At 38.9% G+C, this 17,441-nt stretch overlaps 1 protein-coding gene across 6 annotated transcripts in view; it reads left to right on the forward strand.

Moving 5' to 3' along the window:
- Positions 1 to 4,073: 4,073 nt before the first annotated feature.
- cep85l (centrosomal protein 85, like) overlaps positions 4,074 to 17,441 on the forward strand; it is a 23,649-nt gene continuing 10,281 nt past the window's right edge. The window contains exons 1-11 of one of the 6 annotated variants that reach the window (XM_005940606.3): positions 4,074 to 4,539; positions 6,385 to 6,473; positions 6,564 to 7,199; positions 10,769 to 10,854; positions 12,889 to 13,006; positions 13,097 to 13,264; positions 13,376 to 13,528; positions 14,448 to 14,602; positions 15,949 to 16,066; positions 16,146 to 16,196; positions 16,994 to 17,101. In XM_005940606.3, the coding sequence (XP_005940668.1) occupies positions 4,494 to 4,539; positions 6,385 to 6,473; positions 6,564 to 7,199; positions 10,769 to 10,854; positions 12,889 to 13,006; positions 13,097 to 13,264; positions 13,376 to 13,528; positions 14,448 to 14,602; positions 15,949 to 16,066; positions 16,146 to 16,196; positions 16,994 to 17,101 (1,728 nt within the window). In that variant the 5' untranslated portion in view covers positions 4,074 to 4,493. Of the gene's footprint in view, positions 4,540 to 6,384; positions 7,200 to 10,768; positions 10,855 to 12,888; positions 13,007 to 13,096; positions 13,265 to 13,375; positions 13,529 to 14,447; positions 14,603 to 15,948; positions 16,067 to 16,145; positions 16,197 to 16,993; positions 17,102 to 17,441 lie in introns of all 6 variants that reach the window. The other 5 variants (XM_042227791.1, XM_005940605.3, XM_005940604.3 and 2 more) reach the window with 5 other exon arrangements.

Below are 17,441 nucleotides of genomic sequence, written 5' to 3' on the forward strand. Positions count from 1 at the left end.
CATCAATACTTAAACCACCTAAACACATAATTGTACTTATTCCTCAAATTGGACACCCTTTATAAAAACAAAAACAAAAAAACAAATGTCTCACAATGTATCATGTCAATATTAATATCCTAAAATAAGAAAGCATTGCATGTGATGTAACAGAGAAAAAAAATAAACAAAAAAAGGTCAATAGTCATGTTTCGTTTGCTAAATACTTTATTAAAAGACAGTTTCCTATTTACATTTATGTTTCACAGAAGTTTGTAATTGTTTTTACTCCGGGATGGGGATGCATGATGTGCGTCCTGCACCACCCAAACGATCTGGGCCGTATCGGAGCCATTTCTGCACTGCTTGTGCAAAGAATGGACATAGAGTTTGCCCCTAACTGCTGCGTCAGGCCATCTAGGAGACACACACACACACACACACACACACACGCAAAAAGTGAATTAGAGCACATAAATAAGCTCTTGTTAACTGTCTTCAGCGGGGAGAAAGTATGTAAACTCCTAGGCTGATAAACATGAAAGTCACCAGGCGTAAATCTGCAAACTGCCGCATTTGATTCCCAAAGAGCTATGAGCGGAAAAAGTGATAAGTCTTAGCATGGTGTGCCGTGTATCCTTTAAAACAAAATAAACATGGGGTCCTTGGGCTGTACAAACTACAACCCGTGGACTAAACAAGCCAAAGACCAAAGACTCCATCATACTTACCATTGCCTTATTTGCCTCTTGTGATTGAAGAGCTGGCTCTGCATTGTTTAGCTCCTCAATGTTGTGCAAGGGCAAATCCAGAGGCAGTACCCCAGCATCTACCGATTCATTGCAGCCGGTATTGCGGATGGCTCTGACCTCCTCACGGAGTTCGTTAACAGCTCTCGTCAGGTCTGACAGAAAAAGATAATTTTTTTAAGTATTTAAGAATACAGACAACTTGTCAAAAGTTTCCTTGTGTCACACACAGATATGTACAAAGACACTAGACAGTATTTTATTACCTGGTATTTTCACTCGAGGGGCCTGGGGAAACCATTTTTTTGTGGGCTGCTCATCCTCTGAGTCACTATATGTGTACAGGGGATTTGGTCTAAAGAAAAAAAGTTGAAAACGGTCATAAGTAATTACAAATGTGCTTTTGGAATATTTTTTCCTAAAGTTACAGTTTGATTTATAACAACACACACAGGAAACGGAGATGTGCAAGAAGGTACAGTATACAAGGAATTTTTGAAGTGCACAAGTGTACACGGCTTTGCATTTATAAAAAGTTTACAAGCTTCCACTTTTTGGACTATATTATGTGGTGATATTGCAGTATGCAAGCACCACAGATATGTACAAAAGACAAGATCATAAATTCTTAGCAATCAAAGATATGTTTGTGAAATAAAAAAAGTTTTACTTGTGCTTTCTTTTATGACTGGTCTGAGTTTCAGCTTCGGACTGAAGGTCAGACATATCACAGTGTTCACGTAGATATCTCTGGAGACTGCGTTCTGCTTCGTGAAATGTGTCTGGAAGTACAAACACAATGTATGGCCAGACATAAATTAGGACACGAAAAACTTGTTATTGTTACATTTATACAACACCAATCCAGATGATACCCACCATGGCTTATTAGAAGTCGGACTGGTGCATAGGTGAGCCATGTTGCACCAGGATGAACTCTCCTCTTTACTGCGTCGTGGATCCTGAATGTGTCTCACGGAGGATATGGAGGCCATGACAATTTCTCCCCATTTATCCATGAACTAGGGACTATTTCTGTACCACCAGTGCTGAACTGCACAATGCACCAGTTTTTCATTTTTATCTTTTTTTGCCCTGTCTAGGATAAACAGGAAACAGATAATTACAATATATTTCATAGTCACTACAAAACTTGATCTATTGACTTAACTAAATAATAAATAATAGCTTAAAATGTATATAGGCAACTCCGTTTTCCTCATCCACACGTAAATGCTAAAATGGAGTTTTCGAAAATATCCACCCTGGCAGGCGTCTTTAAAAATCTCAGTTTTCAGTTAACGAAAACGCAGTTTATGTGTGGACAAAAGGTGCAAATGCAAGTTAGGTTAGTGTGCAACGTAAAGTTAGATGAGCGTGCAAAGTAAAGTTTGAATTGAGTGCAAATTGAAGCGGGTGCTCTCCAATCATTAAAAGTAACAAAGTCATTGAACACATTTATACAGTTACCTTTACGTTTATCAATCATAGCCTATATCACAGATTTACAATTTTTTGTAGTACTATGCTAAAAAGCAACTGCAGAGCGAAAGTCTGGGTCAAGCGCCGAGGCGCCGGCAAGAACAAAGGAACCCTCGAAGCGTTAGGCTAGCTTTGTAAGGGAGTATAACGGAAAAGTATGAAACAAATGTTTTCTTTGTTGATAGACTTTGTTCGCAGTGCAATTTATTTGTTGCCGGACTGTAAGATGAAAGTAGACACAATTTCGGGCTCCCATTTTGTCCGAAACTGTACATTAACGAGTTTTTTACTCGTTAATGTACAGTAAAAAACTGTACATTAAATAATGCAATTTCCACTGTTGCATTATTCAAATGCAACAGTGGAAATAACAAATAGAAGAAAATTCATTCACTCTTACCTTATACCAGGGCTCTGCAACCTTTAACACCAAAAGAGCCATTTGGACCCGGTTTCCACGCAAAAGAAAACACTGGGAGCCGCAAATACTTTTTGACATCTAAAATGAAGATAACACTGTATATATTGTTTTTTACCTTTATGTTTTGTGTGAACAAATAAGGTATGTTGCTTATGAAATCCTTGAAGTGCTACAGAGAAAATTACATTTTATTTATGTAATTAACACATTTTGAACTCTTAAAGAAATATAACAAAAGGAAAGACACCCAGCTGAACTAAAATTATCCATGTAGCAAACAAAAACTGTTATATCGCCTTTGGGCTTTTGGAGCCTTGACCTGACTTTTAAAAAATAACTGGAAAAAAAGCACTATGCTGCTGAAAAATGAAAAATAGATATTTGTTAAATTCTGCCTAAATATGTATTTTACCTGGTTAATGTGTGTGGCGGGGCGTGGTCTGCAGCGCCGCTGCAGGGGAGGTGACGCACCACTGTGAGAGGGGTGCTGCGGAATAGTCCAAGTGATCGCTGCTTTAATTTCCCGGTCAACTATACATAAATTGCACGTCGACACGATTTTTTTAAAGCTGGTTAACTAGACCAAAGTCATTGATAAAAAAAACAAAAACAATAAATCTACTTTCTCCGGTACTTTATACCCACTCAGTTGCAATGCAATTTAATGCTCAACTACAAATCGATGGCTTTTTGATGGTGACCGGCGCCAAATGATGGTCAACTATAAATAGACGTTTTCTCGACGTTGTTGTTGTTGTCACCTGGTCGACTACAAATAGATCAAATATCAATGACAAAAAAACAACGGTAAATCAACATTATTTCAACGTCCCTATAGTAAGACCACAGTATTTCAATGTTGTTACAAGAGTGGCATTTCAACCCTGACCATAACGACGGATCGAATGAAAAATCAACATCAATTCAATGTCGTCTTGCTATCTGGGTAAAGCAAAGAGCTTGAAGCAGAGGAAGAGAGTTGTCTTTGTAGAATGTGTGCCAGGTCTATTGAGTTAAGGAAAAAAAGCCAGATCAAAATATGTTCACAATTGTCTACTGACAGTGAAGATGTAAAATGACATAAGGGAATACAACATATTTCTCTTCTTGTGGTTTCCAAAAAACAATTTTTAAAGAGGCTATATACATGACATTTTTCTACTTAATTTACTCGTGTGTGTGCCATCCAGTCCAGAGGGAAATACCTCATAATCAGAATCGTGTTTATTGGCCACTCGGATGGTGCGTTCAAGGCGCCATCCGGGTGGCAGAAAAAACGGCGTTCTGTCGGGACAAATAATTTAAATAATTAATTTAAATAATTAAACGGCGTTTTTTTTGTTTTTTTGTTTTGTTTTTTTTACCATTTCTTAACCAAACGGGTTAGAAAAGGGGCGATATTTGGCACTAATGGCTTGTCATACATGCGATCGGGAATTAAAGAGAACAGGCGCTGCCGTAAAGGTGACTGTAGAAGCGCAAGAAATTTGACCGCGGTTTGTCACCCTAGCAATTTGTAGGCTGACTGAAAGCACGAGACTTCTCACGTTATTTGCACATTTTTGTTGAATAATTTCGTTACCGTGCCAGGAACGGTTTCAGCCCAGCCGAAGAATTACCATGAGGCGCATGCGGGTGTCGGAGGAAGAGATTACTGGGTGCACTTCCACTCATGGTTAACCCAAAACGGCCTCGTTTACTGGAAGTATGCATATATGACAGCTTTGCTGCTGGAGACTGTCGCGTCTCGAACGTCTTGCTTTTATTCTCCTTTGTCATCTTAGTGAGCTTAACGTGATTTTCCCTACTCTGATATAAAAAGACCTTTATTTAAAAAATGCGATGCAGAAGTGATTTTGAAGATGGATCCAATCATTTCTAATTTAAAGATGGAATCTAATAAAACAGGTAAGGAGCTTTGGAAATACATGATAGCCAAGTAAGGAGCTGGTTCCGTTTCATCTGCAGTGCTGTGTCCTTGTTAAATCCTTTAACATATCGAGTATACGGCACGGTTGGTTCCGTTGTTACCGAGCTAGAAGTCATCCGTGGCTTTTATTTTTTAGCACAGACATCTGATGCCACAGCATAGTCCATTTAGTAATATTCTTCAAATATTTGATCGTATGTTGTAAAATACATGTAAACACGCTTTATAGCTTATCGTTAAATGACCGTTATATTAAACAATTCTCATGGTAAATTTTTGAAGTAGCCTGAATAACAAGCGTTATTACTGTACATAATTTAGTCATATTGTGAAAACAAAGAGTTCTTAAGGTATCAGATAAATATAATATACATCACATCGGGGCTCTACTCTGGGCCAAGAGTCAAACTTTTAGAAGTTGTGAAAGAAAATTAAGATTACCCACAAACTGAATATGGACAGGATTTACTACAGTAGCTGAAAAATCCACTGGAAAAGGCACAAATGAGACTGTTTCGCCTCTGGTTCGCTCTGTTTGTGCGCACGCTCACGCAGCACTCGGCAGAGATCCCGCCCCCCAGCTAAACACCCGATCAATGTTAGTATGAAAATAAGCCGGCGTCGGGTTACTCAGTAGGCAGGGCAGAGCAAACTGAAGCAGCATATCTCTGTCGTCCAAATCACAGCGACTCGTGAGATAAATAACAAGTAAAAATATATCTATATTTGTACAATCAGTGGGAGCCATTTCCACTGCTGTTCTTACAGATTCAGTCTGGTAGAGAAGTATTTCTCTCTGTGAGCCTGTCTGCTGCACAGAGCCGACTGGAGGACCCCGACACAAAGCCGCGCCGAGCTTTCAACTGTGCACTCAACAGATTCATATTCTGATGTAATCACAGCGATTTTAGTAAAGCTTATTCACTTTCCACCCCAGCTTCCAGCAGCTCACAAAGGGAAAGTTAATGCTGTGTGATAGGTCCTGTCATCTCACCATGTTACAAAAAAGAAAGAGGAATTTGGTGATCTTGGCCCATGACAAGTTCATAGCAAATATCTTTATTATGGATGAATCTGAGAAAGGACAGTGGAGCTGTGCTGTGCTCTGTGCACAGCTGTGGTGTGTTTGGATATTTTTGGACATCTCAGCGCTGAAGTTTCCAGGTCAGCTCTGAGTTCAGTCTTCATTTGGCATCTCAAAGAAGTTGACAAAGGTGGAAAATGTCTTACTCTTTTAGCACACGCTCTTAAGTCTCTGAAAACCCTGGAAGATTATGGTGTAGGGTTAAAAGGAGTTTTGGGTTGCGTCGTAAGTTACAAGATAGATTTCCCAAGGAGCATATATGGTAAATGGCAATGATTCTTATATAGCTACTACTCTCCTCGAAGCACTCAAAGCGAAGCGCTCTATACAACATACCACATTCACTGTCTTCAGTGCTTTTCAGTGCTTCCTAACTAACATTCACACACATTTATACTCCGATGGATGCAATGGAGAGCAACTTGGGGTTAGTATCTTGCCCAAGTGGCGTGCAGACTGGGGGAGCCATAGATTGAATCTGATCAGTAGATGATCTGCTCTACCTCCTGAGCTACAGCCATCCATGCATTATACACAATCTTGTCACTGCGGTCTTTATGTAAATGCATACAGTACCTTTTTTCTTTTTTTTTTAAATGCTAAAACCCTTTCTTGAAGGGAATTTTTTTTTTACAGTTCTCAATAAATATAGGTTGGTGTTGTTTTAACAATGATTTCTATTTAGTTGTTATTTGATTCTTCCCATATTTTTTCTTTAACCTTTTATATCTTTCCCTAGATGACTCCAGTTCCAGTACCACCCATCTGTATTCCCAGCCACTCTTGCAGCAGCACTTGGGCCAGGATAATGGCATTCCTACTGTCCATGTAAGGCCATTTGTTTCATCCTCACATAAAACCACTTTTAAAATGCCAGCTTCAAGCCACAGCACAAATTACTCGTACTGGTCTTCTCAGCAGCATGTGCCAGCCACATCTCATCTGGACCCACAAAGTTGTCTAGACACAAAGGACCATCAGTCTATCCGGAGGTGCTCCTCGCTTTCCAACTTATCATTAGGAACTGATACGTGCAATACTAGCACAGCAGGATATCGGTACAACCCAAATGCACAAGGATCCCTAGATAGAGTTCTACAGCATAGGCATAGAAGGGTACCTCAAGTTTCAGATGTCGACTTATATTTACCACTACTTTCTCCCACAGCCTGCAGTAGCTTACTCCAGCACTCGCCAGGTGCCAGCACAGGTTACCAGTACAACAATTGCAGGCTATCCACTGGTTTGGAGGCAGATATGTCCCTTTTCTCACCTCTGTCTTCACCAGTGAAACAATACATGGACTACAGTATTTATCAACCCATCTCATACAACCAAATGGACTCTCCACTGGGTCATCAGACTAATAGAACCTCCCCAGTTCAACTTGAAGCACGCACTCAGACGTGGCTGACTGAGCACATGGAGCACAGGCTCAAAGGAAAGTGTGGAGGTGAACTTGGTCATAACAGTGATACTGGAACAGAGGGCTGCGGTGGAGATGAGCAGTCACTATGGCAACAGCGACATCAATGTGATCCAGGGCTTAAACAGGTGAGTGGGGTTTTACAGCTATCATATAAAAGTGAAAATAAACATAGAAACGAGGAAAGTGAAAAAGTATGGAAATAAAAAGACCACGACTTGATCCTGTGTAGGTAAATATGCTCATAGATTGAGAAAGGATGATTTAGGACACAGCAACCCTATTATTCAGAGAGGTAGTTACTTGTGGTTTGATCACTGTCTTTCTATGGCTTTCAAATATGTCTTCTCTTTAATCTCACCAACCAGCTGCTGTTGGCTACCCCTCCCTGAGTCTGGTTTTGACAGAGGTCGTAGGTTGGGGGCAATGAACTTCTCCCTGTTAACATCATAACATGGAGCTCTCTATTTAGAGATAAGGTTGGGTGTTGTTTTAGATGCAATTAGCAATAGTTCACAAATTACAATGTGTTATAGGGCTGAACGATTATGGAAAATAATCTAATTGCGATTTTTTGCCCCAATATTGCGATTGCGATGCGATATGCGATTATTTTTTAAGGTCTTTGTCTTCTGTATTATTAAACAAAGACAAGCAATACATCATATAGTATGGCCAATACTATATTACATTAATTTTAAACTGTTCTTTCCTGGAAGACAGACCTCTGTTATGATGACATGAGGTGATGCATGAATTGATGACTGACATTTTTATTTAACTTCTTCAATCACAACAGTATATTTGAACATACACAATAGTTTATTTTTAGCTTACAAACATCTGAGCATAAAGTGCTGACAAGGAACCCTGGTGTAAACATTAAAATGAAAGTCAGTACAATGTGCAGATTGCAGAAATATACATAAAAAAAATCAGTGGCTTTACCACACTCAGTTTTTCGACATCTGTGAACTACTAGACAGTCATTCAATTAAAAAATAATATTAAATAAATAAAACTAATAAATAAAAAATACACACATCTTACTGATCTCTGCAGTCAGTAACATTACACATAAAGTGCAAACATAATAGCAATTGTATAAACACACACACAAACACGCCTTTAAAATTTAAAGGCGTGAAATTGGACGGTCAGAAGGCTAGTTCTGATTAGCGTCACCGCTGTCTCGGTGGAGTTTAATAAATTCGGCCGTCTGCTTCTTGCTATCTAAAATATAACCAGACACTGGTGTAAATTCTCGACTGTCTCATACTTCTGTTTAATAAGTTTTCTGTTTGACGTTTAGTCAGCTGTGTGAAAACCAAGGAGGAACCCACCCGGGGGATTAATAAAGTTTTATTTTATCTAATCTAATAACTTTAATCTCAGCCAAACCGATTTACTCACGAACAAACAAAACACTGAAAAAAGCCCAACAATAACATTTTTAGGTTGTCTAAGTGACTTATATATTACGTTTAACCCGAGCAGCGAAACTCCGCGGTGATCTGAAAATGATGTGCCGGGAGTTGTGCCGTTCTCGGCCGCATCAGTAACCCTCGAGCTCCCGGCTAGCTGTCGAGCTGGTGGGTAGCAGACGCCTCTGAAAACGTCGAAGCACTTTTGCAAATATGGGATATCTTGATAAACCGAGCAGATATTTGATGTTTACACAACTACTTTCTCGCCTGAAAATATGTTAAAAGTTTATTTTGTGACCCAGAAAGATTAGTATGAGTAATTTTAAAACTTAGTAGCGGCCGCCATTGCTGGAAACTGGAGTTTGGCTGGGCCGCGCTATGAATTCTGGGATATGGTAGTAATTTGGACAGCCTTCGGCGCGTCGCTGTGACGTAATCGGTCTACAAATGCGGCCTCAGGAGGATGCAGCCCATGAATTTGGACATGTCCAGAGTATAATCGCAGCCTTTGCGGTTAGAAAATTGCACTTGGTCATGTCGCGATATTATCGCAAATGCGATATATCGTTCAGCCCTAATGTGTTACATTTCAGATGAATCTCATACATTTTGTTATTAGGTTTTTGGCCATATGAAATGGGTTTGCTTGTTAAGTCAACCCAAACCCTGCTGCTAACCTAAAACCTAGATTGGTCACCAATGACCCAATAGATATTTGTCCTCCCTGTAACTCCCTGTAACTGTAACCTTGGTAACACATTGTGAGACTGCTGGGGCAATCACACAGTCTCCAGTGTTTTAAAGTTTTTGTATTACCGTACAGTACAACAAGCTGTTTTGAAATGACTGTTGTGAACTGGCATAAAATAATACCAAATTAAATTCAGATGATTGGATATAAAATTTGCCATGTTTGACAAAAACCAAACTCAAAAACCACAGTCAGCACAAACACCTCATACCAGTAATTATTTTTGCAGGCACTGGACATCTTGCAATCATTGTATTATAATCATTGTATTCTAGAGTTACAGTGGTGTGAAAAAGTGTTTGTCCCCTTTCTGATTGTCTATTTTTTTGTAAGGTTTGTGTCCCATTACATCGGGCGTAAAAGTAACATAGTATTTCAGAAAAGTAACATCATACCAACAGTATCAATCAATCATTCAATTTATTTATAAGCACATTTAAAAACAACAGAGGTTGACCAAAGTGCTTTACATAGTAAAAGGGTAAAAACTAGAACAAACACACACAGAGCAAACTGGAGCAAAGTTAACATTATCAATAAGACGAAAAACAGAACATGTAAGACAGGTAGATGGCGAGCCACAAACATCGGCGCTATCTTGGATCTAACAGTGAAATATGGTGGTGGTAGTGTGATGGTGGGGTTGTTTTGGACAGTATGGACTGCCAAAACATCCCGAAGCAGAATGTCCGGCCATCTGTTTGTGACCTCAAGTGTATTTGGGTTCTGTAGCAGGACAATGATAGAAAACACATCAGCAAGCCCACTTCTGAATGGCTTAAAAACCCCCAAAATGAAGTCAAAATCTGACTGAGATGCTGTGGCATGAGCTTAAATAGGCGATTCATGTTCAATAACCCTTCATTGTGAATGAATTCCTGCAAAGATGAGTGGGCAAAAATTCCTCCACAGCGCTGTAAAAGACTCATTGCCAGTTATCGAAAAAGGCTTGATTGCAGTTGTTGCTGCTAATAGTGGCCCAACAAGTTGGGATTAGTTTAGGGGTGGTTTCACACTTTCACACAGGGCCATGTAGGTTTAGATTTTTTCCCCCATTAATAATAAACTTCTTCATTTAGAAACTGCATTTTGTGCTTATTTGTTTTGTCTTTGTCTAATATTTAAATTTGTTTGATGATCTGAAACATTTAAGTGTGACAAACATACAGAAGTTAGGAAATCAGGAAAAGTGTATTTTTTTCACATCACTGTAAATATAACGCCATCTGTCCAACAGGGAAAAGCAAATCTACACAAGAATGCACAAAAAATAATAAAGATGTTGCAATGACCCAGTTCAAGTCTGGACCTTAACGCGACTGAAATGCTCTGTCAGGACCCTAAGAGAACTACATGCTGCTGAATCATGAGGTGTACTTAGTTTTTCACTGGGCAGTCCTGTGAAAACTTTCTCTACTACATGATTATAACTGACTTCAACTAAGGCTTTTACATTATGTCATGATTTCGCTGTGTGCATAAATTAGATTTTGTCTTCTCTATATTTGTGTGTTACCAGATGCTGAGAGGCACCTCCCTGCCTGTCAACAATCTGGTTAAGGTAAAAGAGGATCTACTGAGACAAAGAGAGCAACAGATAAATAGGTACTGAAAGCCAAACGGACAGATATTTTAGTTGCCCTGTGTGTGTGTGTGTGTGTGTGTGTGTGTGTGTGTGTGTGTGTGTGTGTGTGTGTGTGTGTGTTTGCATGCAGATGCATGCATATATACATTTAGCGTAGGGGTAACACTACCCACTTTCAGGTTGGGGGTCTGACTCCCGACCAGAGCGTCTGTCTCCAGTAAGGATCCCCAGACCAGATCCCCACATGCCTACCTTGGATAGGGATATGAGCAAGAAAGAGATAATTGAAGCCAGCTTGAACGTTGTCTAGATAACCAAGGTTGGCATGAGGTGTTGAGGAACCAGGACACACTGATGAGAAGTGGGCTACTAGAACAAGAAGGCATAAATTGTAAATGGCCTATATTTGTATAGCGCTTTACTAGTCCCTAAGGACCCCAAAGCGCTTCACACATCCAGTCATCCACCCATTCACACACACATTCACACACTGGTGATGGCAAGCTACATTGTAGCCACAGCCACCCTGGGGTGCACTGACAGAGGCATAAGTCAACAAGGGATGAAAACAGGGAGCTGTTGGAATTATACTATGCAAATAACCCCGGCGGAGGAGGTTACATGAAGAGGATGTGGAACCTATGGGATCGTTGATACCCAACATCCAGACTGACAACGAAACAACTCAGTGTTTCGTTGTCAGTTTCGTCATTTCGCTCAGTGTTCCAACATTCGGAAGAAGCGATTGTACCCTCTGAAGGTGTACTCGAAGATGTGAATGCAGCATTACTGATAATCCCTAGTGCAACCATCACTGAATCTAATCATCTGATCTACACGACGGCAGGAGTGATGCTTGGCTGTAAGGTGAACAGCCTCAAGGAGCACTAGCCTCCATGTAGAAGGACACTAGAGGCCAAACTCAAGGCACTGAAAAGGGAAGTTAGCCAAAAATCAGAGTTGCAGCTAGGTTAAGTGCAGCAAGCTGTCCATACCTGATCCCTTAAAGCTGCCAAGAAAAGACCCACAGCCTGTACTCAGTGTACTCTTTGAAAAATATAAGAACAGTCCACCAAGCCTAGAGAAGGACCAATACCTATACTTATCTCAAACTAAATATGTGAAAGTTATTGTGGAACAAGCTGCGATCAGTTGCAACTGTGTATATTGTTATTCACCCAGGCTTACACTTGTTGATTTGACTTGTTTTGTTTTCCTGCTTTCACTCCATTAGCATTGGAAATATAAAACTTGTGTTAGTTTACAGAGTTTTAAGTAAAAAGTGAAGATGGTGGTAGCAAATAAGGAGTTGTGTATTTGATAAGAGAAGAACAACAAATAAAAACACCAGCTACAACTACCGCTTTGTGGCAGAGAATCATGGCCTTAGATGTGGATATTGTGATTCCTGTGCCTGCTGTTTGAGATTTGACTACAAACCACACCAGTGCATCCTGAAGGTTGTCAAAGGAGCTTGCGAAGAAAAGCGTCTGGACTTCTTCAAGTTGCTTGAAGACGTTTCACCTCTCATCCAAGAAGCTTCTTCAGTTCTAAGGTCAAATGGTGGGGAGTCCTTGACCTTAGAACTGAAGAAGCTTCTTGGATGAGAGGTGAAACGTCTTCAAGCAACGTAAAGAAGTCCAGACGCTTTTCTTTACAAGCTCCTTTGACTACGATGACCTGGATGACTGAGAACCTTCACAGACACCCTGAAGGTTACAAAAGCAAAATTCTAACCTTTTACATGTACAACCTTGATGTTGTTTTTTATTTTTTATTGGAAAAGTCTTGTTACTTTGAAGTATAAAAAGGCTTGCGAAAAATCCTAAAAACACACAACAATACTATGGTACACTGAAGTGTTCCAAACATTGGTGCTTCTCTTTGTCACTACTTTCACTCTTCATCTGGCATGTTTGGGTATCTTTTGCAGATCCAAATTGTTCACCCTGTCAGTTCTCGAATAAACTTTATTTTAGTCATTTATTTATTGCATATGGAAAAAACAATACAGGTGGGAATCTTTGTAAGTAGGAACGAATTCTGTCTTTCAGACAAAAGCTACAGATCTTGCTACTACATGCGCGGATCAGAGATAATGAACAGAAAATACATCAGGTCTTAAAGAGCCAGAGAAGGTTGTTTGATGACTCTCACACCCGAAACATCCAGGTAATAAATGAACATTCATATCCAAATTTAATAACCACATAAAACATTTTTATAATTAAAGTTATAGCACAAGTTCTGGTCATCTTTAAGGACTCAACAATAAGAACTTCACGCAAGCAGCCACCTGATCAGTTGTCCTGTGATGAAGAACTTGTTAAGAAATTAGCTGTGGCTGAACTTGACACAATCCATTTCAGCAAAGTCTTCAAGCAAATTACTCAGAAATATTCAGAGGATATCAGAAAACTGGAGGAAAGGGTACAGTAATAATTAATATATATAACATTTTTTACTCTTTAAAGTGTACTTTACTCTTGAAAGTATAGTAACGTAAACATATGTTTGAATATGTATTTTCTTCATCCACAGATAAAAACGAGGGATCGCTACATCTGTAGTCTAAAAAAGAAGTTTCAGCGAGAGAACAACCAAAACCAAGAAAACCAGCAACGCATAGAGACACTGGAGAAATACCTTTCTGACCTGCCAACATTAGACGAAGTACAGGTCCAGGCCAACAGGGTAAACACATATATGAGCATACATACACCCTGAGGTGAGTCAGGTTGATCAGTCAGAGACATTTTTCATCCTAGAGACTTGGAAACTCTAAGCAAGTGGCGTTTCATATGGGACAGGGACTCCTCTGTCCTCTGAGCGTAGTGCAAATGGGTTTCTGCAGGACAGTTTTACAATATAATCCCTGAGTTTGTTTTCACCATATACTCCTCTTTTCTTCTGCTCTCGACCCCTAGACTGGGTACAGTCTAAATATGTTCCTAAAACAAGGTAAAATTTGTTGAGGTAGGCTAAGCCTACATTTAAGCTCTGTTTTTATTCAACATTACCTTCTCTGGGCAGTAAACAATTAATGTGCTGCATCACTTTTAAAGGAACAAGCAATGTGTAAAATTGTGTACACATTGCTTGTGTAACCCAGACTACTCCTAAAGATGGTCCACCAGCAGTGGACCTTTTGAACACGATAACTGGAGAAAAATGTCACCTAGGATTTTCAAATTAAAACCCAGGTGTATCTACTAAAACTCTTGGATGAGTTTGAATATAAGTGAAGGTCAATTACCAAAAATGTATTTTCATACAGTCTTTCCATTTCAACCTTGTTCATCATTGACTTTATTTTTTATTTGCTTGTTGATATTAGATACTTTGTTTGCTCTCATTTAAATTAAACAATTTCTTGGAATTCCAATTCCACTATATTTAGAAGCCATTCCAGACTTTTCCCAAAACAATATAAGGTGATGTCATCAAGAAATAAATTATATTTTAATAATTTAGACATTTGTATGTTATTTATATAGAGTAGAAACCGATTAAGGTCCCGGATTTAAAATTGTGAGACCCCATTTAGTCAGAGAGAGGATTAGGTTTTGTTCGTACTGCTCTACTATCTCACTGTGCATATTTCTATTTTCAGCAGGAGGAGGCACAGCAGAAATGCAAGAAACTGGAGAAAATAGTGTCTCACCTAAAAAAGAGCCTAGAGGAAGGATGTACTTTGATGAAGGACAAAGACATCGAGATGAAGATGCAGGCAAAGAGAGAGAAAGAATTGATTGCATCTGTACATAGGTATATTTATGTGTATATGATACGTTTGTGTGCAAATAAGGTACGTCGTTTCTCACAGATTTGTGAGGACTGTACTAAAATCAGAAAATATACAGTGCCTGATTTAAAATTGGTTCTTCAAGGTCATTTTCTCACTGCTGATATTTTTAGACAGCTCTCTGGATGTCGTCTTATTATTAGCTGTACTTGTGAATGTCTAAAGGATGATAGATATCTCCTGATTCATCACCATAGTGCAAAAATAATTCGTCTTTAATTTAGGAAAGATTCATATCTTAGCCTAGGTCATCAACAGTTGAAATGAGTTAAACAATTATTAAATTCAATTTTCCTTGCCTCTTTAAAGCGCTTCTTCAACAGAGCAAGGCATGTCCAAAATAGCATTACTAAACGTACAAGTTTTCTTTAGAGAGCATTATTAGATCAGTTTTGATAAAATAAGACAAGGGTTTGAGGTTACACTTTGGTTTAGACTTGAAGAAAAGATTTGTTGAATTTTGGGGCATTGAAAATAAAACTTTGGATCAAAAGAAAAGAATCCAAAGTTGGATTCCCTGTTCTTTTTAATAGTTTAAAAAATATGTTTTCATGGGGGGGTTAATGGTCTGTCCTCATCTGCACTTTGACACAGAAGTTGATATTTGTTGTTTTACACTAATATTTGTAATAAGGTTGCAGCATATATCCAAGCAGTCACAGTGGATAGTCTAAGGAGTATTCTAGAAGTATGTAAGCAAGCGTGGTGCAATCAGTCTTCATTTGCTCAAAAGACAATGTTGTAGAAGACGGAGCCAAATTGAAATTGGGTACACATTTTTACCCCTTAGTCGTAAAGCGCTGTTAGTGTATCGCTGTCACCCTATCAAGGTCAGAAGTCAAGTTTTCTGAAAATCTTGGGAATGCCATATCTCAAGAAGGAACTCACATAGGAATTTCACATTCAGCCTCTAGTGATGCATCTAGTAAAAATTTCAGAAGAGTTTTAATCCCAGTGAGCTTGAACTGAAAGTAAAGGTCAGATGGCAAATTTTCAGAAAACTGCCTGGGGCTTTGACATTTATACCATAGGTGAATCTGCTAGAAGGTCAGGGCGGTACCACTTGGAGCCACCTGTATTTGTAATTTTTATGGGTACAGTTCCAGAAGATTATGATCACATATGGTACATGCGCACTGGCAGATCTGAAGTATTTCCTGTCGTTAACTACACAGTTCACGTGCATTAACTGTAAACACACATCTTCATTTACTGTAAAGATGACACAAGTGATACTAAATGATCTATTTATGATATTCTTTTCATTTCATTCATGTCTCTGTTTTGTTCATGTCTTATTCTGGTAAAGTCTACAGCAAAAGGTGCAGCAGTGTTTGGATGATGGAGTGAGGCTACCTATGCAAGACTTGAAGCGGCTTGAAGTGGAAAACCATCAGCTTATTAAGCAGCAAGATCACAGCAGCAAGGTAGCATTCTAAACACATGTATGCACATACACAAAACCCATGAAGAAGCCATTCATGTGTTGTGTCTGATCACCTCCAGCTGTTTAAGCATCAACGAGAACAGATTGAGAGACTGACCTCACAACTCATGGTAGGTTGTTATAAATCTACACCCTCACTGTACAATTATTGTATATGCTGTATTTCTTTACATCTGATAATCAGGAGGACCACAGATGATCAGCAACACATGAGAATGAATTAAAATCACTCAGCAAAAGAGCTACTTTGTTTGAAAAATGTCACCTGAAGAAACTTGTAATGAAGACAATTTGTGTTTTGTGTTTTTTAAATCCTCAGCCGTGAAAGGCTGATGCAGTGTTGTGGTCATCCTGCAAAACAGACACTGACCTTGACCTCACCCTACCAAAGCATTATCTGCAAACTTAGAAAACTGTATTGAGAAAAAAAAATTTCATTAAAGAAAATAATAATAATAATACCAGGCTAACTTCCTGCTGATATTATTTGAGAACAGTTCCAAGCTTCAGTATAAGTGAGATTGCATAACAGAAAGTTCTTTTCCTGCTCAGGCATCAGTCATAAAATTTGAGATCCAAGTCTTTACTGTTTGATTTATTGCCAAAATCAGCTATGGTACCTCTCAACCTGAAATTCACTTAATAATCGAGGGATGTGATAAAGGGTTAGAGAGGCAAAGTTGAAATCATTTGGACATGTACAGTGGATGGATAGTGGATATACTGGACAGTTGTGAATGAAGGCATCAGACAGGAGAAGACCTCATAGGCTCTTGGATCTAGTGAGATGGAGCTCCATCCACTGTGACAAAGACTAAACACATTGAAAGAAGAAGACGATCAATGACTGTATATTATTTTTCTGTAGAAAACATAAGCTTATCTGTCACATTCTTTGTTTTGCTAGTCTACCAGCACAACACTGCAGAAGAAAAGAGGCCTTTCTCGTCAGCAATATTCTTACCTTCCAGAAAAGGGAAAAAGCCTGAATACACCCAGTACAGCCTTCCTTCAGGTATCTGTGGTGGAAGTATTAGCTTAATTCTTCTGCCTGTCTAATTGATTTTTGGTTAGTCATTGATAGGTGCTGAATCTCCTCTGCCCCAAACCTTTAGCCACAACTCAGATCATCACATGAGAGGAAAATTAAGCATATCATTTACTGAAATTACTTTAATTTTAGTCTTCAGATCATTTACTTATTAAACTTGATTCTCTACCAACAGCTTTATTTTTGAGATTAAGTTCTTTCCAACTATCAATGATATATGAACAGTGGTGGTGCTGTTACTCAAAGTAATAATCCATTATTATACATTTCTCATTACTGTTTTAAAAAGTGTGGCAGTGTGTTA

The sequence above is a fragment of the Haplochromis burtoni genome, unplaced genomic scaffold, assembly GCF_018398535.1.
Source record: "Haplochromis burtoni strain Fernald_Lab_line unplaced genomic scaffold, NCSU_Asbu1 Contig_281, whole genome shotgun sequence".
NCBI lineage: Eukaryota > Metazoa > Chordata > Actinopteri > Cichliformes > Cichlidae > Haplochromis > Haplochromis burtoni.